The sequence below is a fragment of the Musca autumnalis genome, unplaced genomic scaffold (genome assembly GCF_047663935.1).
Source record: "Musca autumnalis isolate F117 unplaced genomic scaffold, ASM4766393v1 scaffold_1, whole genome shotgun sequence".
Taxonomy (NCBI): Eukaryota; Metazoa; Arthropoda; class Insecta; order Diptera; family Muscidae; genus Musca; species Musca autumnalis.
Genome location: NW_027411644.1, coordinates 227946230 through 227970260, shown reverse-complemented (window position 1 = coordinate 227970260; position 24031 = coordinate 227946230). Strand labels below are relative to the sequence as shown.

At 34.5% G+C, this 24031-nt stretch overlaps 1 protein-coding gene across 1 annotated transcript in view; it reads left to right on the top strand.

The window, feature by feature from the left end:
• The window catches only part of side-IV (sidestep IV transmembrane protein), a 167126-nt gene that overhangs the window by 87804 nt on the left and 55291 nt on the right, over window positions 1-24031 (top strand). The window contains 2 exon segments of the mRNA XM_073963866.1: window positions 1369-1528; window positions 22142-22311. Coding sequence (XP_073819967.1) covers window positions 1369-1528; window positions 22142-22311 — 330 coding nt within the window.

Sequence of the window (24031 nt, the reverse complement as noted above, 5' to 3'; positions counted from 1 at the left end):
TGGTAAAACAACAAAAAATACAAAAAAAAAAGATTTTTTCTTTTTGTACCATTATTAAAGAAGTTATTAGTATTTCTTTGCACATAGTTTTTACAGAATTTTACATTTTCAAGGCGCGATATCTCTGGAACCGTTAGTCAGCTGATGAGCCACAGCAAAAAGTAAGGGAAATCAAAAACCTCATCCTGAAAAAGTGTCCGGTTTCAATCAGGAACCCCCATATGTAATTGAAAATTTCGAAGAGATTTATATTTCCAATAAGGCATAATAATTATCATAAGTATGATAGGAAAGATGTTCATTTTGTAGTTTAGATAAGATCTGGGAGAAAATATTCAATTCTGAAACAAATTAATTTTTCTTATACACATATCTTCATTCTTGATTTAATTTTGAAAATTCATTATTAAAGTGTAAAATTACTTTCTTCAATGTTATATATTACATTTCTTTCATGTATGCACTTTCAACTCACTCTCATTTTTCATTGAGTAATAAACCTCAAAGTGAATTGTTTCACCAGCACAAGGATTCATTCGAAAGAAAAAAAAAAACAACACAAAGAACACACATTGTTGTTGGCTGTTTTGTTTATGGCATTTGACTATACAAGGTCATGGAGCCACCACCTTCATAACTTGTTTTATGCTTGAAATATTTTATACACATATAAAATATTTGCATGTGTGTATATTAGGGTATGCACTTTTAAGATCAGTGATGTGACTTCTGTTAAATCTCTGAGATCTTTGTATTATATTCAATTTTCGAATAAACTGTGCTTCATTAACCGTAATCGCCTTAAATGAACCTCAGCATCTGGCTTTCATTGTAAACACTACTTACAATTAAATACATTGTTATTTATTATCCCCTTATTTCTTTTTATTTACAAATGATCCGACATTACTTATTCCTCTTATATACTTTTATTTATTTTACGTGTCATAGTTTTACTTTGTTATTGTTGTTGGTGCTTGATTTTTTTTTTTTGTTTTTCTTCATTTCACATGACTGATTTTTCTATACAGGTTGATCCCTCTTTTCATTTTGTTTTCATTTCCAATGTCATTTTCAATGTTCGTCGCTGCCATTGGTGCTGGGGGGTTAAGCTCTTTACTTGCATTGGCACACTTGCAGGGAATTGAAAACTTGTTATAATTGCATTCTTCTCTCCACGTTTGGTCCCTGTTGACATGACGTTGTTGTTCTTACTACTTCTGGTTTTCATCTTTCTAGCAAATATTTAAACAATGACGATTTCTTGTATGCTACTCACACACACTAACATGCGTGTTGTTTTATTATTAACGTATATACTCACCAATGTTTTTTTCCTCTTTTTCTCTCTCTCTTCCATTAACACAGGGCAAAGAATTACATCACAATGTATCAGCTGGCGTTATCCTATCAGATCAATCACTTGTCCTGCAAAGCGTTTCGCGTGCATCTGCCGGTGATTACACTTGTCTGGCTGTGAATTCTGAAGGCAAAGGCACCAGTAATCCGGTGACATTACGTATACGCTGTAAGTACAAACATACAATATATATGTACATCCACACATATACATATGTATATACAAACAAATACAAGAACGTTAACAACATTGATGGCAACGTATAGTCAGATATATGAAATCCATTTTAGATTTTGTTCTGATTTTTTTTTTGTTTGTGCTCTTTATTTTTCTTCAATCTGTTATGTTGTTGTGTCATATCTCAAAAAACGATAATTTTTTTGTGTGAGTGTTATAGATTACAATTATGGATTTCTTTTGATCGGAATATATGAATTGGTTTATTTTATTTAGGTTATGGGGGATTATTTTGTCAATTTTCTTTGAATTGAAGGATTACGAAAAATGATATGAATGCAAATTAATTGAGTGGCCTATTATATTTACGATTAAAGAAGGTTGGAGTAGGAAGTGACTTAAAACAGGAAAAGGTATTGATTAAATTTTTCAAAATAGTCAGGCTTAATCCCATAGTCGTTGTTTTAATATTTTATTAAAACAACCTTAATTTATTAGTGGGAAAAAATTGACGATGTTTACCAAGGGGTAAGGCAGGGAATACTATAGTTTCAGATCTCGCCACAGATCTTCATCAGTTCCCTTATTTCTTGTTTTTAACAAGAAACTTTTTTACCCAAGTGTCAATTGCTAGCTCAAATAGATACGTGCGCAAAGAAACACTCTGATCGAGAATTTTTTTGGCACTACCTAAACTCTAGCAACTTCAATTGCAAACAAAACCAAATTTTTCCCACTGCTATGCGTTCGTCGATTCTCGACGAAAAAGCACATAACTAATTTGTTGGTATTGCATACTACAGCAAAAAACAACATTTTGACGGTGCCCGGTCTCACAATTAGGAGGGTTGGCGTTTTTTGTTTGGGATGACGACTTCTATTTTGTTTTTCAAAATAGTCAGGCTTAATCCCATAGTCGTTGTTTTAATATTTTATTAAAACAACTTTAATTTATTAGTGGGAAAAAATTGGCGATGTTTACCAAGGGGTAAGGCAGGGAATACTATAGTTTCAGATCTCGCCACAGATCTTCATCAGTTCCCTTATTTCTTGTTTTTCAACAAGAAACTTTTTATCATCCCAAACAAAAAACGCCAACCCTCCTAATTGTGAGACCGGGCACCGTCAAAATGTTGTTTATTGCTGTAGTATGCAATACCAACAAATTAGTTATGTACTTTTTCGTCGAGAATCGACGAACGCATAGCAGTGGGAAAAATTTGGTTTTGTTTGCAAGTGAAGTTGCTAGAGTTTAGGTAGCACCAAAGAAATTCTCGATCAGAGTGTTTCTTTGCGCACGTATCTATTTGAGCTAGCAATTGACACTTGGGTATAAAAATTTCTTGTTGAAAAACAAGAAATAAGGGAACTGATGAAGATCTGTGGCGAGATCTGAAACTATAGTATTCCCTGCCTTACCCCTTGGTAAACATCGCCAATTTTTTCCCACTAATAAATTAAAGTTGTTTTAATAAAATATTAAAACAACGACTATGGGATTAAGCCTGACTATTTTGAAAAACAAAATAGAAGTCGTCATCCCAAACAAAAAACGCCAACCCTCCTAGGTATTGATTAAGTTTATCATGGCAAAGACCTAGAGTTTTATTGGTACCTCACATAAAGGTATTGAGAAGGCTAAATAACAAATTTTAGTCATTTTGTAGAAATAATAAGCTAAAACATTAAAAATACCTAAAATTGTGAGGAAAAAAGGACCTACAGGACTTTTTGGGAGAAAGTTTTGTAGCCCAACGTAGAGTAAATACCAAAATTTCAGCAGTTTCCGTGTGATAATGAGGCTAAAACCTTTGAAAATACCGAACATCGGGCAATACCGTTCTATGGGGGCTACCGTTCTATGGACCTGTACTGAAATATTTCGGGTGGGAAGTTTTGTAGCAACAAAGAAGACTATATACTAAATTGCAGCCATTTCTGTAGAATAATATGGACAAAATTCTGCACATACCGAAAATCGCTCGGTGCGATACTATGGGAGCCTGTACTAACACATTTCTGGAAAAATGTTTTATAGCTCCAAAGAAGATTAACTACAAAATTTCAGCCATTTCGGTGTGATAATGAGGCTAAAACCTTTAAAATATCGAAATTCAAGAGACACTGCTCTATAGGGCTATATCAAAAAGTGGAATTACACCGACAACTTTCTGGATAAAAGATTTGTAACCCCAATGAAGACTTAATACCAATTTTTAGTCGTTTCGTGGTGATAATGAGACAAAAACCTTTGAAATACCGAAAATCGTGAGGTACAGCTCTATTAAAACTTGGACCTGCACTGACAAAATTCTGGAAAAAAGATTAGATGTCAAATCTCAGCCATATCGGTGTGATAATGAAGCCAGGACCTTGAAAATACCGAAGGTTGGGCGGTACCGTGGTAAAAGCGTTGACCGACATGACCCATTTTCAATACCATATATCCTGTGTATTACAAAGCTCTATCATATATATTGCGAGCTGTATCTTGATTGCAACAGACGGACGGACTGGCGGATGTGGTTATATCGACATAGAAGTTTATACTGATTAAAATTAAATATATTTTATGATGTCTCCGACTAATATTTGGCTGCGTTACAAACGGAATGACAAAGTTAATTATACCCTCCATAATATGGTGGGGGGTGCAAACTCCCACTCAAAGCCATTGACTATACCCCCATATACTTTTATGTGACAAAAAAGTGTCTCATCGAAATAATGGTTATAGACCCCAAGTTTGGACGAATCCGTTTCAGATAATTTGGAGTACATTAAACCATGTCCGTCCGTCTGTTTGCCTGGCTGGAGCGCACGATAACTCTCGAACGGATCAACCGATTCTGTCCAATTATGGCTTTTGTAATATTTTGTCCAAACTTAGATCAAGTTCCACGATTGGCCAAATCGGTCCACTCCTTCAGGCATCTTGCCAACAAAAGTACAATATCTATTGCTAAAATGGTGCGCACAATAACTCTAGATTGCAGTAACCGATATGGCCCATACGTTGCACATCGTACTATTCTTCCAGACAGATCAGTTTCGAATATGGAAAATATTCGGTCTGCTCCTTCGTGTGCCTCCCACACAAAATTGAAGCTTAACAGCTACTCTCGAATCGCTTTGTTTCTTTTTGGACCGAAGAAAATTTATCCGATTTTGCAGCGGCTCTGTAGGTCGCGATGAGGGTCTGGTCGACGCGAAATTTTAAGCAAGTGTTGAATTTACAACAAAGAAGATGCTTGCAATCTAACATGATGATCAGTTAATATTTAGCGGGTGAAACGGACCAAAACTTTTGCATGAAAATTGGTAAAATTTTAAGTATAATGACCATATCTTTATTCCTGGAAGATAAGCTCCATCCCCTTAAGTTACATATATATAGAAGAGGAACTCTTAACCTTTCCATTGGGACCAATTACGCTGATGTAAGTGGTCAATAAATATTACATTACAGTCTAGTATATACAGGGATACCACAGTTTTAATTGTGTGTAGTATAACCATGAACACGCTAGAGATCACAGTTATATTTTAATACTGACAATTTTTTGTACGAAATAAAAAGTTTGGCTAGGGAAAATGCAAATAATTTAAAAAAAATTATCGGATAGTACCCAGCAAAATTTGAAGGAGGGGGTTCCATGCGAAGACGTGATTTCATGGCATCTTTTGCATTGGTTCAATCGAAGTCGTGAAAGATCCGATCTTTTTATTAGCCTTTGAACCAATGCAAAGGAAGTCGTGAAAGATCCGATCTTTTCATCAGCATTTGAACACCCAATAGAGATGAATTTTGGGTTTTTATTTATACATATTTTTCTAAATATATAACATTAATTATTTACAATACGCTTGATGTTGTCGGACACTCAAAATCACAACCAACGTTGTTAAAACTCTCGTCGTAATGGTAATGTCATTGCAAAGGGTTGGTGAAAGTGACATACCAAAGCATTGGTAGAAATGACAAGCCAAAGCATTGGTGAAAATGACATGTCAAAGCATTGGTGTAAATGGCATGTTTTGGATCCAAAAATGAATAGCATCTTTTGGGGTCCACGCTCATATAATCGATGAAGATGCTAAAAAGATGGCATTCCAGATAACTTGCACCCATGATTGAATGGCATCTTTGGCATCGAACATTTTGCTGGGTATTCAATGGGTGAAATTGACCACAGCACAGTGGTTCCGCTCGTAGAAAAAAGTCGAAAAATATATGCCGACAAATTTGATTGTAACTGAAATAAATATTCTCTAAACTCATCAAATTTTTAGCTTTCATTATTATCTTTGACAATTTACAGCGGTAACATGCCAAGTTACGTCGAAAAATGCATATGCTAATCATTTGAAAGTTACACTGTGTGTAATTTTTTGTGTCATGGAAAATGAACCACATTCTGACACCGCAGCGTGATAGAAGACGAAAAATAAGAAGACACGTGTCTCGGCGTTTTTCCCTGTTACTTCGAATTTCGCGGTTATGGGCCCCCAAAGACCTGAGGCCTTGATGTCAAAAAGGACCATTTTGTCAGGCTCATATCTTCTAAACCGCTAAGAATTTTGGTTTACTCGTGGAGGCAAAGTTGTAGCTCTCATCTTAAAGAATAATAATTGTGAAGACATAAAATCCATTCAACCTTATCTTCAAGGTCAAAATCGTTAAGGTCAAGTTTCCGTTATAATTTTTTCTCAGATTTCGGCCTACAGATATCAAACCGATCAAAATTGAATCAAACAACCAACTACAAAAATGTACCATAGATCTCAATAAACAACTTTCTAGAACATACGAATCCTGTAGAAATGGTTCTTAAAAGCCAAAATAGCAAAACAAATGCAATTTTTATTTTCTTTTTTCGGTTTCTGCTCCATAGAAATTAAACCATTCAAAATTCAAGAAAACATTCATGCACAATAATGTAGCGAATATATCAGTATACAACTTTGTGGAACATCGGAGCCCACTACGAACTGTTCTTAAAGGTCAAAATAGCAAAAAACTTTACAAAATATTCTATTTTTATACTTTTTTCTACGATTTTGGTCCATAGATACCGAACCGTTCAAAATTCAAGAGTACAAGCAACTACAAAAATGTACCTAAGATCTCAGTTAACAACTTTCTAGAACATATGAACATTCTAGGAGCGGCCCTTTAAGCTCAAAATTCCCAAGGCGAATTTAACAAGGTGATATAAAAGACGAATTGAGGCGAATTCAGACCGAAATCTTCATTTGCTGTTAAAATTTTTTGCGCGAATTATCCACAAAAGTAGGAAGAAAACGGTAAAATATTCTTCGCGTAGCTTAAATAAAGATGTGGTATACAGATATTCTTTATGGAAGCGTAATATTTGTTATTTATTTTTAATTAAAATTTTGTTTTGACAGCAAATGAAGATATCAGTTGGTATTATTGTATCACCTTCTTTCTTGCACCATGAAAATTCCATTGGTTTAACCCATTATTTCCTGGTCAGGTCCGTAAATAACAAACCTTTCAAATTTTCTAGAGTGTTGAACAGTTTGTTATTTCCAGACCTGAGCATTAACCATAATAAAATTGTTAGTGAATTTTGCACATGAAGGACCGTTCCTAGAATGTTCATATGTTCTAGGAAGTTGTTAACTGAGGTCTTAGGTACATTTTTGTAGTTCATTTTATTCTTGAATTTTGAACGGTTCGGTATCTATGGACCAGAATTGGAGAAAAAAGTATAAAAATCGAATATTTTCTAAAGTTTTTTGCTATTTTGACCTTTAAGAACAGTTCACAGAGAGCTCTGATGTTCCACAAAGTTGTATACTGATATATTCGCTACATTATTGTGGTTGAATGTTTTCTTGAATTTTGAATGGTTTAATTTCTATGGAGCAGAAACCGAAAAAAGAAAATAAAAATTGCATTTGTTTTGCTATTTTGACCTTTAAGAACCATTTCTACAGGATTCGTATGTTCTAGAAAGTTGTTTATTGAGATCTATGGTACATTTTTGTAGTTGGTTGTTTGATTCAATTTTGATCGGTTTGATATCTGTAGGCCAAAATCTGAGAAAAAATTATAACGGAAACCTGACCTTAACGATTTTGACCTTGAAGATAAGGTTGAATGGATTTTATGTCTTCACAATTATTATTCTTTAAGATGAGAGCTACAACTTTGCCTCCACGAGTAAACCAAAATTCTTAGCGCTTTAGAAGATATGATCCTGACAAAATGGTCCTTTTTGAGGCCTCAGGTCTTTGGGGGCCCATAACCGCGAAATTCGAAGTAACAGGGAAAAACGCCGAGACACGTGTCTTCTTATTTTTCGTCTTCAATCACGCTGCGGTGTCAAAATGTGGTTAATTTTTTTCGTGTCGCACAGTGTTATAAGTGAAATTATAAGAAATTGAAGAGGTAAATGAACAATTTCCAAAATAAAACTTAAAGTTGATGACATTGACAATATTTATACGAAAAAGCATATTCATAATTAGTTTTCCAACTTAATTAAAAATTAAATTTTAGTAAACGACTTTTTTTCTGGTATATTGAATATCATTACTAGTAATTTATGGGGAGTTTTACTAATGTTGGCCCCATTTGTGCAACGCGACATTTTTTTAATGCAGGGGAAAATCTCTATTTTAAGATCCGCTACCCGGAAAGTTATTCCTCTTATACCACGCCTGTAAAATAGTCAAAGTTCCGAAAATCGGGAGGTGCGTTTATATGGAAGCTATACTTTACGTGGACCTATATTTAATTTTTTTTTCAAGTAGGTATGGTGTTCCCTTCGAAGACAAAATTCAAAATTACACGCCAACTCGGTTGGAAAATCTGGAAAAAATATTCAAAATACCGAATATCGGGAGGTACTTTTATATGGGAACTATACCTAACCTATTGAACATTTTTTTTTTCAATGAGGTCTGTTGTTCCCTCAGAACAGAAAATGCAAAATTACAGCCAAATCTATTGGAAAATTTGGCTAAAATCGTCAAAATACAAAAAATCGGGAAGTACATTTATATGGGGGCTATACCCAAATGAGGACCTACATCCACTAAAATTTTTTATACAATTTGGGCTCGTTATAAAACTATATTTAAAATTCCTAGGCGGTAGCTCGATTAGAACTATTTTTGTCACTCCTTTCCATACAAGTGGGATCACTGCGGGGAAAAACATCCAAATTTATTTGTTGGTCCAAATTTTAAATTCTGGTGACATATTCCGACAAATTACGAACACGAAACTTTAAAACCAACACTTGACCTCTCCTTTGATGTAAATTATATCAATAATAAATGATGCAAAAATATAAATTTATTATATCAATATATAGCAATCATATAAAATAAATTCCATGGAAAACAGTGCCCAGAGGAAGTGGTGAAGGGTATCACATGGTCGGCCCTGTCCGTCTATAGCCCTCTCCAACTTGTTTTTTTTTTTTTATTAAAAATAATATCTCTTCCTGATCTAATATATCATTCTGATACACTAAATCCCCCCTTTTTTAGCAAAACATTATTTTCGAGTAGCATTTTAACAAAGTGCTTGCAATTCCCTAAATGGCTTACAAATAATAGTGTTGGGCGGAGATTGTTGCAATGTCATTAACCTTTTTTGTTCCCGATCTGAGCACATATCAATTTATTTAACGATGTTATCATATTATTAATGTAACATCATTTCCGACATTACATACCGATTGTATTATCTTGGTTTTCTCGCTCTTTGCTCACTCGCTGCATTGCATTGTCGAAGATAGAATGATATGTATGTATGTTTGTTCGTTTTTCCTACCAGTCATGGTAATCGATTTATTCGACAACAAAGATTGAAGTTTCACAACAGCCAATAAATTGCTTTCAATTGTTGTAAAATAGGGTTGGTGATAAATTGTTTTATTCGCAAATGGAGGGGGAGAACAATTGTAATAATATAAATAAATAAATGGCAATAAGTTCGAAAAAATTGGATTATAAGAAGAAACTTAAAATGGTGACTATGGCGTATGATAGATATAATTTTTTTGTCCATAATAATCATACGCCACAGTGTTTATGTATGTATGTTTATAGGGGAAAACTTTAGGTTGTTTTATTGTATTTGGTAGTGATGTTTTGATTTTTAAAATGGATTTCTTCTAAATAGCATTATTATAACTAAAAAAGTTTAAGGGAGAATTTGGAAAGCCTAAACAATTGCATTTGTCGGCAACAACAATATTGTCTACCAAAACCAGATTATCTACACTTAGAATTAATTTATGTCGAAAACCCTCTATATCGTCTGTATTGATACTGTAATATAATTTTCTCCTTATATATTCTATAAAAATTCCTAACACAAAAGAACATTTCCAACCAGATCCAATAATTTTCTTTTGTTTATTCCCCTTGTTTAAAAAATCACAGTATCAAAGGCTAAAAAAATAAATTGAGTTTCATGTGTATTTTCTTGATTAGATTTTTCACTTAACCAAGTAAGCTAAAGTTAGGGCTCGCTTTACCTTTTGCCAAAGTGAATCGACTAGAAAATCTCCCTATGTCTTGCATCTTTGGCACGTAGATGTTGAACGAATGTTCAAAAACACACATACACACAAACTAAAATGACACGAAATCTTTTACCTAACAATAGTGCATTAACAATGAATTCGATTCGCCTTTTGTTTTATTAACACAAGAAAATGTTGCAATTTGTTATTGCAAGTTACTACCGGGTTGGGTCATTGTTTATTTGTGGTGGCCGGAACCAAAAATTGATCAAACATTGTTTTAATTTTCAATATAAAGAAATGTAGAAAGAAAAAATCTGCTTTGCTCAGGTGTTTTTCTTTCGTTGTTAAAGCAATGTTGTAATTAATTTCTTTTGTGTTTTTCCTTTTATATTTTTGTTTTGCTGATGCTGCAGCAACATTTATATAAAAATTGGATTGTGCAAATACAAGAACGCAAGAAGTGTAAATTTCGATATGCAGCTATTGTGTTTTTGCAATTTTCCTTCGTTTTTTGTAATTATAGAGTTGCTGTTTTCGAAGAAAATTAAATGCACAAAGAAAATAAACGATTATCCAATTTGTGAAATTTCAGAAATGTAATTACTGCAGAATGATTCCCGTGAAAATCCTTAAAGATCTAAGGGACAATTCCTTTCATATTTATGAGTAATTTATCACATATATAATTTTCTTTTGGGAAATATCAGGGCTATAATCGTAACTTTTTTTAATTCAATGACCAACTGAACCTTTTAAAGATGGATTTCGTAGGAAGTTTTTCATTGGTGATACGCCTTAGATGAAAATTGCCTGTGCAATGAAATGAAGCATAAAAATGATTCCTTATTTTGTGGAATTTCTGAAATGTATTTACTTAATAAAAATTCCGTCGAAAATCCTTAAAAGGCAAAGGGACAATTCCCTTCATATTTATGAGTGCATTCACCTCAAACATAATTTATTTTCGGGGTATATTTTATTTTTTTATGCAAGATATGAAGTGTTGAAGTTTTATTGTATTTTGTTTCATGTGTTTTGGGTAAACTTAGCTATTCATTCGTATTCAAATCTATTTTATATAAGAATTCTACAACGAAAGCAAAACAAAAAAAAACAAAAATTGAAGTAAAAAATTTGGCTTATTTGAATAGAACCCCCCTTTAAAACTTGGGTATACAGAAAGACAGTATTAGAATATCGATGCATATTCACTCTATATTGAAAACGAAGTACTTTCAGCAATATTCATTAAAAGTATATAGCTCCTGCTCAAGGAGCCAAGGATTCTTGTTATAATCAAGTGTAATGTCTAAAAAGGCTTGCCTCTTTTTTTCCAATATCTTTATTTTTTGGAAGCGTACTATCTCCTAGAGTCGTATATTTTACGCATGAGTCATTCCCATATATTTTAGATAATATTTACCACTGTATAATATGGCTGCCCCTTCAGGATATCCGCATTTCTTCTGAAAATTTTAAGCTTTGACGACTCGAAGTGTACAAAAGTTTATCAAATCCACTCCGGACATCCGAAAATGCTGCTCACTACTAGAAACGGCTGTTTTAGATCGCCTTTGTTAGTTGTCGTGCGCATTTGGGCTGAAGTAAATTGAAGCCTAAGTCGCTCATTAATTTTAATTCGAAGATGGGCCATATCGTCAAACTCCCTTGGGTATCTTCCCCACAAAAGTTCATTATACCTTCAGCATTTATGCTAACGAGGGTATATGTATACACTTTCATACGGGCAAAATGTGCTTCATCGAAATAATGGTTTTAGACCCCAAGTATGTTTTGACGAAATGTGTTTCAGACAATTTGGAGTCGATTGAGCAATGTCCGTCCGTCTGTCTGTCTGTCTGGCTGGAGCGCACGATAACTCTCGAACGGATAAACCGATTCGGTTCAAATTTTGGCTTTCGTAATATTTTACCCAAACTTAGTTTAAGTTCGAAGATGGGCTATATCGGTCCACTCCTTCCGGTACCTCCCCCACAAAAGTTCGAAAATGTTCGGAAAACTTGTGCGCACGATAACTCTTGAAGGGAATAACCGATTTGGTCCAAACTTTGCCCATAGTGAAATGTGCACCAGACTTAAATAAGGTTTCAATATCGACTCAATCAGTCCACTCCTTCGGGTACCTCCCACACAAAATTTCGAAAAAGTTCAGTTTAGGACCATCTCTCGGATCGCTTTGATTTTTGTTTTAGCAACTTGTATTCACCGCCCTTCATACGACGGTACAAGTTTCATCAGGGGCAAGTCCAAAATTCCTTGGAAAATAGTCTGAAAGTTGCAAAAAAACCCCTAAGACACCGTGTCAGGTGGTTGGAGCGCAAGGTAACTCTCGAACGGACCTGCCGATACGGTCGAAAATTTGGTCTTCCATAACGGTCAATGTCGATCCATTCCTTTTAGTATCTCCTCCGGAAAACTTTTGATCTTTAATCCTAATCAACATTTTTGTCGGTTCAAACGCCCAAAATTTTTAAAACCTCCTAAATACATACGTATTTTATGAATAAATTGTTTCAATATACACAGGCTGAGGGTACATACTTTTTCACTTGTTTTTTTTTTCACAAGATGATGCGCACGAAGTAACCGAGGTAATTTGCATATCGTAATATATCGTGTAAGACCGAATTGGTTGATCCGTTCAACCGGACAGACAGACAGACGTCCAGACTTGGGATCTAAAACTTTAACGTTTTAGAACATAAGAAAATGGCAACCTAGTTTGAAATTCTTTCGGCGTTCTTTATTCTTTAATTCTTTTATTTATTATGTCTTTGTGAATTTTTATGTAACATGCAAAAGGAAACGAAATAGATCCAAAGTTCCTTTTGGGTATTAACATAGAATCACTTTCTGATTCGATTTATGTATGTCTATCCATCCATTCGTCTGATCGCAACGTACAGGTCACATTTATTTTTTGATTCAGCTGAAAATTGGGAAATAACAATTTTTTAGCCATAGGAAGAACGCTATTGCTTTTGGTGAAAATCGGTTCAGATTTGGATATATGTAGCTCCCATATATATTTTCGATCGATTTCACGTATTTGCTGCACCAAACATCCTATATCTGTCCAATTTTTATGAAATTTGGAATGTGTGACTAAATTTGGTCTAGAAATAAATGTTCCAAAATGTATCGAAATAGGTTCAGATTTGGATATAGCTCCCATATATATTTTCGCCCGATTCCAGGTATTTGCTGCACCAAACCGCTATATACGTAGCATATTAATGAAATTTGGAATGTGGGACTGAATTCGTTCTAGAAATAAATATGCAAAATTACATCGAAATCGATTTAGATTTCGATATAGCCTCCATATATATATTTTCGACCGATTTCACTTATTTGATGAAATTTGGAAAATGTGACTGAATTCGGTCTAAAAATAAATATGCCAAATTATATCGAAATCGGTTCAGATTTGGATATAGCAACCATATTTGGTGCACCAAACATCCTATTTCTGTCCAATTTTGAAATTTGGAGTGTGTGAGGGAATTTGGTCTAAAAATAAGTGTACCATATTATATCGAATTCAGTTCAGATTTACATACATATATCTCCCATATATACGTTTTACATATTCACAGTGGTGTAGGGTATCTTATAATCGGCCCCGCCCGACTTTGATCCTTTCCTTACTGGTTATTATTATAGAATGAACCTAAGTAAAATAACAGAGAAGGTAAAAAAGAAATGTTTCACACTGGTATAAAGGAAAAATTATATTGACAAATTCAAAAAAAAAAAAAAAACAAGAAAAAATATTGATAATTCGATTTCCACTACCAAAAGGACTTAAAATTTTTAATTGATTGTAGTTTAATACAATAAAAAATTTCAAGAAAATCGAAGAGTACAATCATTGTTAAAAATTGATTTTAAATATTAAATCGCGAAAATTACATCCATGCCCACTGTGTAATTTTTTTTCTATTTTTTTATTAAACGGCTGATAAAATAGCAAAAAAAATCTAATATTAAAGAAGTTATGAGTATTTCTTAACATATAGTTTTTACAGAATTCGACCTTTTCAAGGCGCGAAAATATCTGAAAAATCAACACAGCAACAAATAAAGGAAATCAAAAACCTTTTTTAAAAAGTCTCCGATGTCACTCTGAAATACCCATATACTATCTTTAGTCCAAAGGCTGAGGGTGCAATTAATAGCTTTATTATGAATGTTTATCCTTGTCATTCCAATTATAACAATGCGAAATATTGAATATATTCTTGATCAGGGTAAAATTCTAAGTCGATATAATCAATCATATCTGCGGTTCGTCTATGGAACTCAAGCTCGCAATGGAGGTACGGAAGTTTATCATACTCCTAGGATGTTTAGTATTGAGAATGGACTTTACCGGTCCACGTTTTGACCACGGTACCTCCTGATTTTCGATATTTTCAAGGTATTAGCCTCACTATCACACCGAAGTGCCTGAAAATTAGTATTTGGTATTTTTTGGGATTACAAAAGTTTTCCCAGAAATTTATCAGTACAGGTCCACGTTTTTCGCTATTTTCATGGTTTTAATCTAATTATAACTCCGAAATTGCTGACATTTGGAATTTAATCTTCTTTGGGGCTTAACAAAATTTCATGGTTTTATCCGTATTATCCTGCAATTTTCCACCACAAAATATTCCCCAGAAATTTGTTAGTACAGTTCCACGTTTTGGTATAACCCCCATAGAACTATACCTCCCGATTTTCTGTATTTTGGAGGTTTTAGCCTCAACATCACACCGAAATGACTGAAATTTGGAATTTAGGCTTCCTTGGAACTAAAAAAAAAATTCGGTATCGGTCCACGTTTTGATAGAACGGTATCTCTGGATTTTCGGCATTATATTTCCACGTTTTGATATAGCCTGCATAGAACTGTGCCTCCCGATTTTCTGTATTTTGAACGTTTTAGCTTCATTACATACCGAAATGACTGAAATTTGGTAGTTATTCTTTCTTGGAGCTAGAAAACTCTCCCCCAGAAGTTTGCTAGTACAGCCCTACGAACTGATCTCTCTCTAGTACGCCTAATTTCATTTTTTCAGGGTTTTTGCTGCATTATCCAGAAATGGGTAAAATTCCATGTATAGTCTTAGTTAAAAAAACATTCCTGCAGAGAATTATCGGTACAGATCCACGTTTTGACACAGCCCCCTAAGAACCTTTCTCCCTCTTTTCAATATTTCGACGGTTTTATCTTTAATATAAATACTTGTTCCACAAACATACCGGAAGAGACAAGGGAGTCTTTTTTTATATCAATTAGTGCACCCGATTCAAAGTGGCTCAATGATATGCGACCTACATTTATCGAATGGCCAGTCCAACGACACCACTTGTAGAAAAGTTTTACATGGCTGAAATACTCAGGAAAAGTCCCCAACATTACTAAGGGGCATTTTGCCACCGTTGAAAATGTGATGCTTCCTGCCCTGGGAATCGAACCGCAGACCTGCTGAGTACACGCCTTGCCCTCAGAAGGTCTGCGGTGCCCCATATTATTTAACCAAAATGACAGAAACTTTATGTTTAGGTTTTGAAAGCAGATTCTCAGATTAAAAGTGAACGATTGTACTCGATGTGAAGTCGTTTAAGGTTGTTTTTACTGAAGTGGCTGTAACTTGGTATTTGGGATTTTCATTGGTTAGAAAATATCGATTGGTATTAAAGCTTGCTTAAAAGTAATTATATTCTTCAGTTAGAATATTCCACTTCTCTAAGAAGTAAGCCTTGACGTGGCGGAAAAGCTTAGGACTTTCATAAACGATAAGAAACTAAGTCTTTCCGTTTTACTTTAATACAACTTGTGGTGGAGGGTATAAACTGTTTGTCCCCGCCGAACTTTATGCCGTTCTTACATATTTTCATTTTATTATTTCCACAGATTCATTCATTTAAATTAAAATATATTATTTCTGTTGTTTTGTTGTTCTTGAATAATAAATGAAATCCCTTTATTATTCGAAGAAAATCCCAGAAAAACCTCAACGTCAATGACACTAAAATGTGAAAAGGACCAAAGCAAACAAAAAAAAAAAAAAACATTCAACGTTTAGCATAATCTGCTGAATTTGGTGCATATTTTCTATTTTCTATATTTATAATTTTTTTGCTTGGTCGGAAAGGAGAGGATCATCATTGCAGGCTAGCTTAAGAGTATTCTCAAGATGACTGCTGTTCATTTAATTTTCTTCCTGGCCTGTGACTATTGTTCCTGTTTCCCGAAATGCATCCTTATTTTTGTGCCTTACTTTCTTGAAATAAATAAATAAAAATGTTTTCTTCTGCACGTTGTTCGTTTTTATTATTTGGTGTTGTGCATTTGTTAATCCGCTGTTGTTCTTCTGTGCTGTTACTACGGAAGCCAAGAAAATATAATATAAACACAGAAGTAGAAAAACAAACAGCGACAAAAAGTATGAGACTAAGAGGAATATCCAGACATTCTTCAAGTGGCTCGTTTTTTGTGGTGTCTCTTGTCTATGGCAACTTAAGTCGTTTGAAAAATATTCATTAGATTATTTATTCCTATTTCTTTGTTTTTTTTTTTTTGTTTGGGTTATTTCTCGCTAGCTCGTTCTAGCTGTGGAGCATATAGCCATTTTATTCTTGGCCTGTCATCGTTTTTTTTGTTTTGGTTTTTGTTTTTGTTTCTTAAGCAATGTTTGGTTTTTAATATTTTATTTTCACTACTTGACTATGAAGTTGCAAGTAACGTCATTTTATGTTTCTTTTCTTTTCGATTTGCTGAGGCAAACTTCTGCATAAGTGGTAGTAATAGGTAGCAGGATTATTATGTGTTTGTTTTTTACTTTGTTCATTTCTTCTTGGATTTGTATCTGGTCTGCTTCTGTTTGTGCATTTCATTTATTTTTAATGAAAAGTCTACAAATTGGCAAAAAGGGTTGAATACATTTATGCAATGTTGGTGTTGTGTTTTCTATTGAGATTACCTCCCATTCCCACTTCCCTCTGTTTGCTTGTTTTGTGTTTTCTTTCAATACAAGAGGCCAATTGGATTAAATTCTTAAATTTAAATATAAAGTTTTAATGAAGATTTTTTGTTAATTGCTGAAAATATGGGATTAAGTAATTATGATTATTGTGTATCAATGTGATGTAAACCTATTAAATTTTATTATTTAATTAAAATGTATCAAAATATGGCAACTTTGAAAAAAAAACAATAAGAATTACTTTAATAAATATGTGTCTGTTTTGGGAAAATTAATGCAGTAGTCAAGTGTCTTTGTCTTATCGGTGATTTTTCAATTTCTGACATATCGAAATGTAAGCCATTATATTGCAACCTGTAAAATGTTACCATATTTATATTGAAACCCAGGAGCTGATAGCTTTCTCATAAGAATCCATTGCATCCATATCATTTTTATAACTTTTTCAAAATTGTGAAAAATACATTATTTCGATTCATTAAGCTTCGCACAATAAATTCTTTTACATAAAAAAACCAGTATGGAAAGGTTCAAAGTCAAGCGGGGCCGACTATATGATACCCTACACCACTGTGAATATGTACGAAATACATATATTCAAAACTAGACCAATTTCAATATAATTTGGCTCTAAATTCAGTCACACATTTTAAATTTCATCAAAATTGGACAGATATAGGCTGTTTGGTACATCAAATACGTGAAATCGGCCTAAAATATATATGGGAGTTATATCCAAATCTGAACCGATTTCGACAAAATTTGGCACATTTATTTTTAGACCGAATTCAGTAACACATTCCAAAATTCATCTAAATCGGACATTTATAGTGTGTTTGGTGCTGCAAATACGTGAAATCGACCGAAAATGTATATGGGAGCTATATCCAAATCTAAACCAATTTCGATCAAATTTGGCGCATTTATTTCTAGGCCCAATTTAGTCCCACATTTCGAATTTCATAAAAATTGGACAGATATAGGGTGTTTGGTGCAGCAAATACCTGAAATCGGCCTAAAATATATATGGGAGCTATATCCAAATCTGAACTGATTTCGACATAATTTGGCACATTTATTTCTAGACCGAATTCAGTCACACATTCCAAATTTCATTAAAATCGGAGGTATATAGCGAGTTTGGTGCAGCAAATACGTGAAATCGGCCGAAAATATATATGGGAAATCTAAACCAATTTCGATAAAATTTAGCACATTTATTTCTAGACCAAATTCAGTCACACATATCAAATTTCATCAAAATCGGACATATATAGCGTGTTTGGTGCAGCAAATACCTGAAATCGGCCGAAAATATGCATGTGAGCTATATCCAAATTTGAACCGATTTTCACCAAAAAGAAACAGCGTAGTTCCTGTGACTAAAAAATTATATTTCCCAATTTTCAGCAGAATCGATAAATGCGAACTGTACGTTGCAAACGGACGGACGGACATGTATAAATCGGCTCAGAAAGTGATTCGATGTATATTCCCTAAGGGAACTATGGGTCTATCCCGTTTCCTTATTCATGTTACATACAAATGCACCAAGACATAATACCCCTTACCACAGTGTGGCGTAGGGCATAAAAACAAAGAAGTAACATCCACTAAATAATGACCAGATTTTGTACTTTAATTGGCTTTTGAGTGTTTGCACAAACCAAACCACACCAAAACAAGTGAGCAAAGGCTATAGTCGGGATGGGGCCGACCATGTGATACCCTACACCACTACCCCTGTGCATAAGCTTTTCACTGCTAAACATTTCTTTTAGGGAATATAATCCGACTACCACCAAAAATAATATGCCTTTTTCTCTCTTGGACCCCCATAAGCAACCAAAATTTCGTGACCATCCGATTAAAATTACGACCTGTAGCTTGATTGCAAAAAATGGAAGAATTCGATGCATTATCGACTATTGTGGTATCTCCCTTGTTTGACCACCTTCGCCAACCTGCTTTACACCAATGTAAAGGTAATATTTTCTTCTTCCATTTAGAGGCTTTGCCGTTGGAATACCGCTACTAGAAGCCGATATATAAATTTCGTCACCATCCGATCAAAATTCCAACTTGTAGCGTGATTACAAAAAATGGAAAAATTGGGTTTATTACTGAATTTTGCAATATCTCGGTTTGCTCACTTACGCCAACATACTTCGCATCAATATAAACGAGATCTTTTCTTCTTCCATTGACGGGTATTCCTTTTGAAATACTCCAACCAGAAGCGGAGATATTCACGTATGAAAAAAACGTTGACTTTCCTCCACATAAGCTTTTCGTTTATTCCGACTCCTGAATATTATCCGACCATTACCAAACTAAATAGGATTCTTCCTCTGTGGGACCCGCATCCACTCCCAAAAAATTCGTGACGATCCGATCAAAATTGCGACCTGTAGCGTGACTACAAGCAAATCAGAAAATAGGATGTATTACCGACTATTGCGATATCTCTGTTGTTTGAGCAGCTACGACAACCTACTTTACATCGTTGTAAAGGTGATATTTTCTACTTTCCTAGCTAGGTTTTGCTTTAGACATACCTCTAAAAGAAACAGAGATATTGGCTTTGAAATAAAAATAAGGCAAATAAGTGTTTGCCCATTCCGACCCCTGAATATTATCCGACCATCATCAAAAACAATAGGCTTCTTTCTCTTTGGGACTCTCATTAACCCCCAAAATTTCGTGACGATCCGATCAAAATTGCGACCTGTAGCGTGATTACAAAAAAATCGGAAAATGGGGTACATTATCGACTATTGCCATATCTCTGCTATTTGACCACCTACGACAACCTGCTTTACATCGTTGTAAAGGTGATATTTTCTACTTTCCTTGCCAGGTTTTGCTTTTGATATACCTCTTAAAAACAGAGATATTGGCTTTGAAATAAAACGTAGACCTTTTCTCTAAATAAGTTTTTGCCCATTCCGACCCCTAAATATTATCCGACCATCATTAATATCAGTAGGCTTCTTCCTCTGTGGGACTCCCATTAACCCCCAAAATTTCGTGACGATCCGATCAAAATTGCAACCTGTAGCGTGATTACAAAAAAATCGGAAAATGGAATGCATTATCGACTATTGCCATATCTCTGCTATTTGACCACCAACGACAACCTACTTTACATCGTTGTAAAGGTGATATTTTCTACTTTCCTTGCTAGGTTTTGCTTTAGATATACCTCTAAAAGAACAGAGATATTGGCTTTGTACTAAAACGTTGACCTTTCTCCAAATAAGTGTTTGCCCATTCCGACCCCTGAATATTATCCGACCGTCATCAAAATCAATAGGCTTCTTTCTCTTTGGGACCCCCATTAACCCCCAAAATTTCGTGACGATCCGATCAAAATTGCGACCTGTAGCGTGATTACAAAAAAACCGGAAAATGGGATGTATTATCGACTATTGCCATATCTCTGCTATTTGACCACCTACGTCAACCTACTTTACTTCGTTGTAAAGGTGATATTTTGTAGTTTCCTTGCCTAGTTATGCTTTTGATATACCTCTTAAAGAAACAGAGATATTGGCTTTGAAATAAAATGTTGACTTTTCTCCAAATAAGTGTTTGCCCATTCCGACCCCTAAATATTATCCGACCATCACCAAAATCAATAGGCTTCTTCATCTGTGAGACCCCCATTAACCCTCAAATTTTCGTGACGATCCGATCAAAATTGCGACCTGTAGCGTGATTTCCAAAAAAATAGAAAAATGGGATGTATTACCGACTATTGCGATATCTCCGTCATTTGGTTACCTACGCCGACCTAGTTTGCATCATTGTTAAGAAGGGATCTTCTACTTTCATTGTCAGGCTTTGCTTTTGGAAAGTTTACAACTAAAGCTGTGATATTCGTCAATATAATTGAAATCGCAAAAATGAAAATTGGTGTTTTATTTGCTACTATTGTGATATCTTCGTTGTTTGATCACCTACGAGCACCTACTTTACATCATTAGAAAGGTGATATTTTCTACTTTAATTGTCAGGTTTTGCTTTTGGTATACCCCATATAGAAGCTGAGATATTCGCTTTGGAAAAAAACGTTGTCTTTTTATCCACCTAAGTTTTTTGCCCTTTCCGGCCCCTAAATATTATCCGATCATCACCCAAATCAATAGGCTTCTTCCCCTCCGGGACCCCCATCAACATCCAAAATTTCGTGACGATCCGATCAAAATTGCGACCTGTAGCGTGATTACAAAGTTTAGATGGACAGACGGACAGACGGACGGACGGACGGACTGACGGACGGACACACATAGCCAGATCGACTCAGCTCGTCGAGACATTCATTTTGGTATATATAAGTATGGGTCTACGACCACTATTTCGATGCGTTACAAACTTTTTGGCCAAAACCAACTTATAATACCCTCCCCACATAGTGGTGTAGGGTATAAAAACACCCATCCTTAATCTGCATCATCTTTCTGGCTAATTACACTTGAAAATTAAAAACTTTGAATACAACTTGGGAAACTAAAAACAAAGTAGCTGAAAAGAAACAGAACACAAAAAAAAACATAATGCAATCTCAGAGTTCTAAAAGAACTCCAGCAGTGGGTAAATTGGAATTATAAATGATAAAAATTGTGGAAAAGAAAAAAGTAAATAAATAAAGGAAAGGGCCGACATTGAAAAAAAGTATCACAAAGAAAAATATAAATTTATGTCGGAGACAAGAAATCTACAATGTTCTTTCTTGTTTTTGTATAAAACATTAAACAAAAACTTCCCACGACCAAACATATTCACATACATACAATTTATTTGTATGTTTACATATACCCGTTTTTTGTACCATATATTTCCGGCACTTTTTATTTTTTTCATTTTGCCTTGCTTTTGGTCACTTCTTTGGGGCCATTTTCAACAAAATATAAGTTGGTTTTTATACTGTGGCCATATTTTTGGGTTTGGTTGTTTTTTTTAGAAGGAATCAACTGTTTTCCCAAGCATTAAAATTTCTACTTCTTCTTCATTTTTTTACAACTGATAATGCTAGTAACATTTATCTCATGCTCTTGCTTTTTCGTTTCTCTTCTCTTCATTTACAGATGCACCCATTTGTGCCACAGATCACGATGAACTGTTGGGTGCCCTCAAGCATGAAACGTTGGCGTTAAAATGTGAAGTGGATGCATCACCGCCTGCGGATTCATTTCATTGGACATTTAACTCATCCGGCGAACAAACTGAATTACCAGCACGATTGCATTCAAGCGAAGTAAGTATCGTATTATTCAATATAAATGCAAGTCCTGTTCTTTTGGTATTCTTTCAATTCTATTTGTGTGCTATAATATATGGATTCCAGGGTAGTTATTATTGTCATTTTTAGGGCATAATCAAATAAACAGAAAGGACAACTACTTGAGGAAACAATATTTTTGTGGCATTTGTGAACGGAAATGTTTCATTGAATTTAATGATTTTAGAAAAAAAATCATAAACACATTTAACGAAAGGCTCTTTGTTAGCTAGAATAAAAACCAATTTTTCTTTCTTTGTAAAATAACCGAGAGATTCAATTGTTCAGCAAATGAACTAGACCCTTTTTAAAAATATATTAGTTTTTGTTTCATTCGAACGCGATCTTCTTAAGTATAGCTTCAAAAGTAGGAACATTTGACTAACATTTTACTATGGATATTTTAGCGTATAACTCTGTTATTTGACCACGTACATTAACATAATTGGTATCAGTGGCATGATGAAGTAATCTTCCTCCAAATTTTTCTTACGTTGGCGTTACGTGCCTTCCAGGAAGAACGCTATAAGATCTATATTAAAAATTTTACCAATTTTCAGACAAAAATATTGATTTATTTATTTATATTAATATTATAGTAAATATAATAGTAATATGGAAAAAGAAAAGCATTGGCTGCAGAGGCCATCAGCTTTAAGCTTTTTTTAATCCGCAAAATTGGTTGGATTTTATGTTGTTTTGGAGATGGTTTGTTTCCTCAAGCCTATTTTTGCATCATGAGATAATCGGGACCTTTGTTCATGCCATTTTGTATTAACAGCATAATGTTACGCTCGTGGTTTCTCTAAACACTCTTCGCCGCAGCACAAAGCTGTAACCGGCGCATTGACTTGATTCTTACACTCTAAATATTTTTGGCCACTTTCTGCATACAAGTGGATCCACTGTGCAATGTGGGAAGGGTATTATAAGTTTGTTTTGCTAAAAATTTATGTAGCACCGCAAAATGCAATATAGTGATGTGTGTCCGTCCGCCCATCCGTATGTCTGTCTTTCCATTATAAATTGTAATCAAACGCCAGGCCGCAATTATTAACCTATTGTCACGAAATTTGGTAAGGAGGTAGGTTTCACATCAGAATAGATCGGTGATGATCGTAAATTATTTAGGGGGTGAAATGGACCAAAAACAAAATTTTTATCCGAATTAAGAACTTTGCTCAAGGAAGATGCCAAGAATTTTGGATAATGAGAGCATAGTTCTTAGCGGGTGAAATTATGTGGGACTTTTGGTCTATATTTTATTTCTAAACCCAACATCAATATATAGAGGTTAGATAACTGAACTACTACCTAACACATAAGCAGAGCTCCGAATACTCGCTCGAATTCCACTCGGGAGTGAAACTCTTCTCGAATTCGTCTGTCCGTCCGTCTGTTGAAATCAAGATTCAACTCGCAATTTTTAAGATAGAGCTTTGTGATTTGGTATAGAAGTTTCTATTACTCCTAGGATGTTTGTTATTGCAAATGGGCTATTTCGGTACATGTTTTGATATAGCCTCCATAGAACGGTACCACCCGATTTTCGGTATTTTGAAGGTTTTAGTCTCATTATCACACCAAAATAGCCTTGGATGTATAACACTGTCCCCCAGAAATTTGTCGGAATATCTCAACGCTTTCACATAGCCCCCATAGAACGACACCTCCCGATATCGTTGTAGCCCCCATA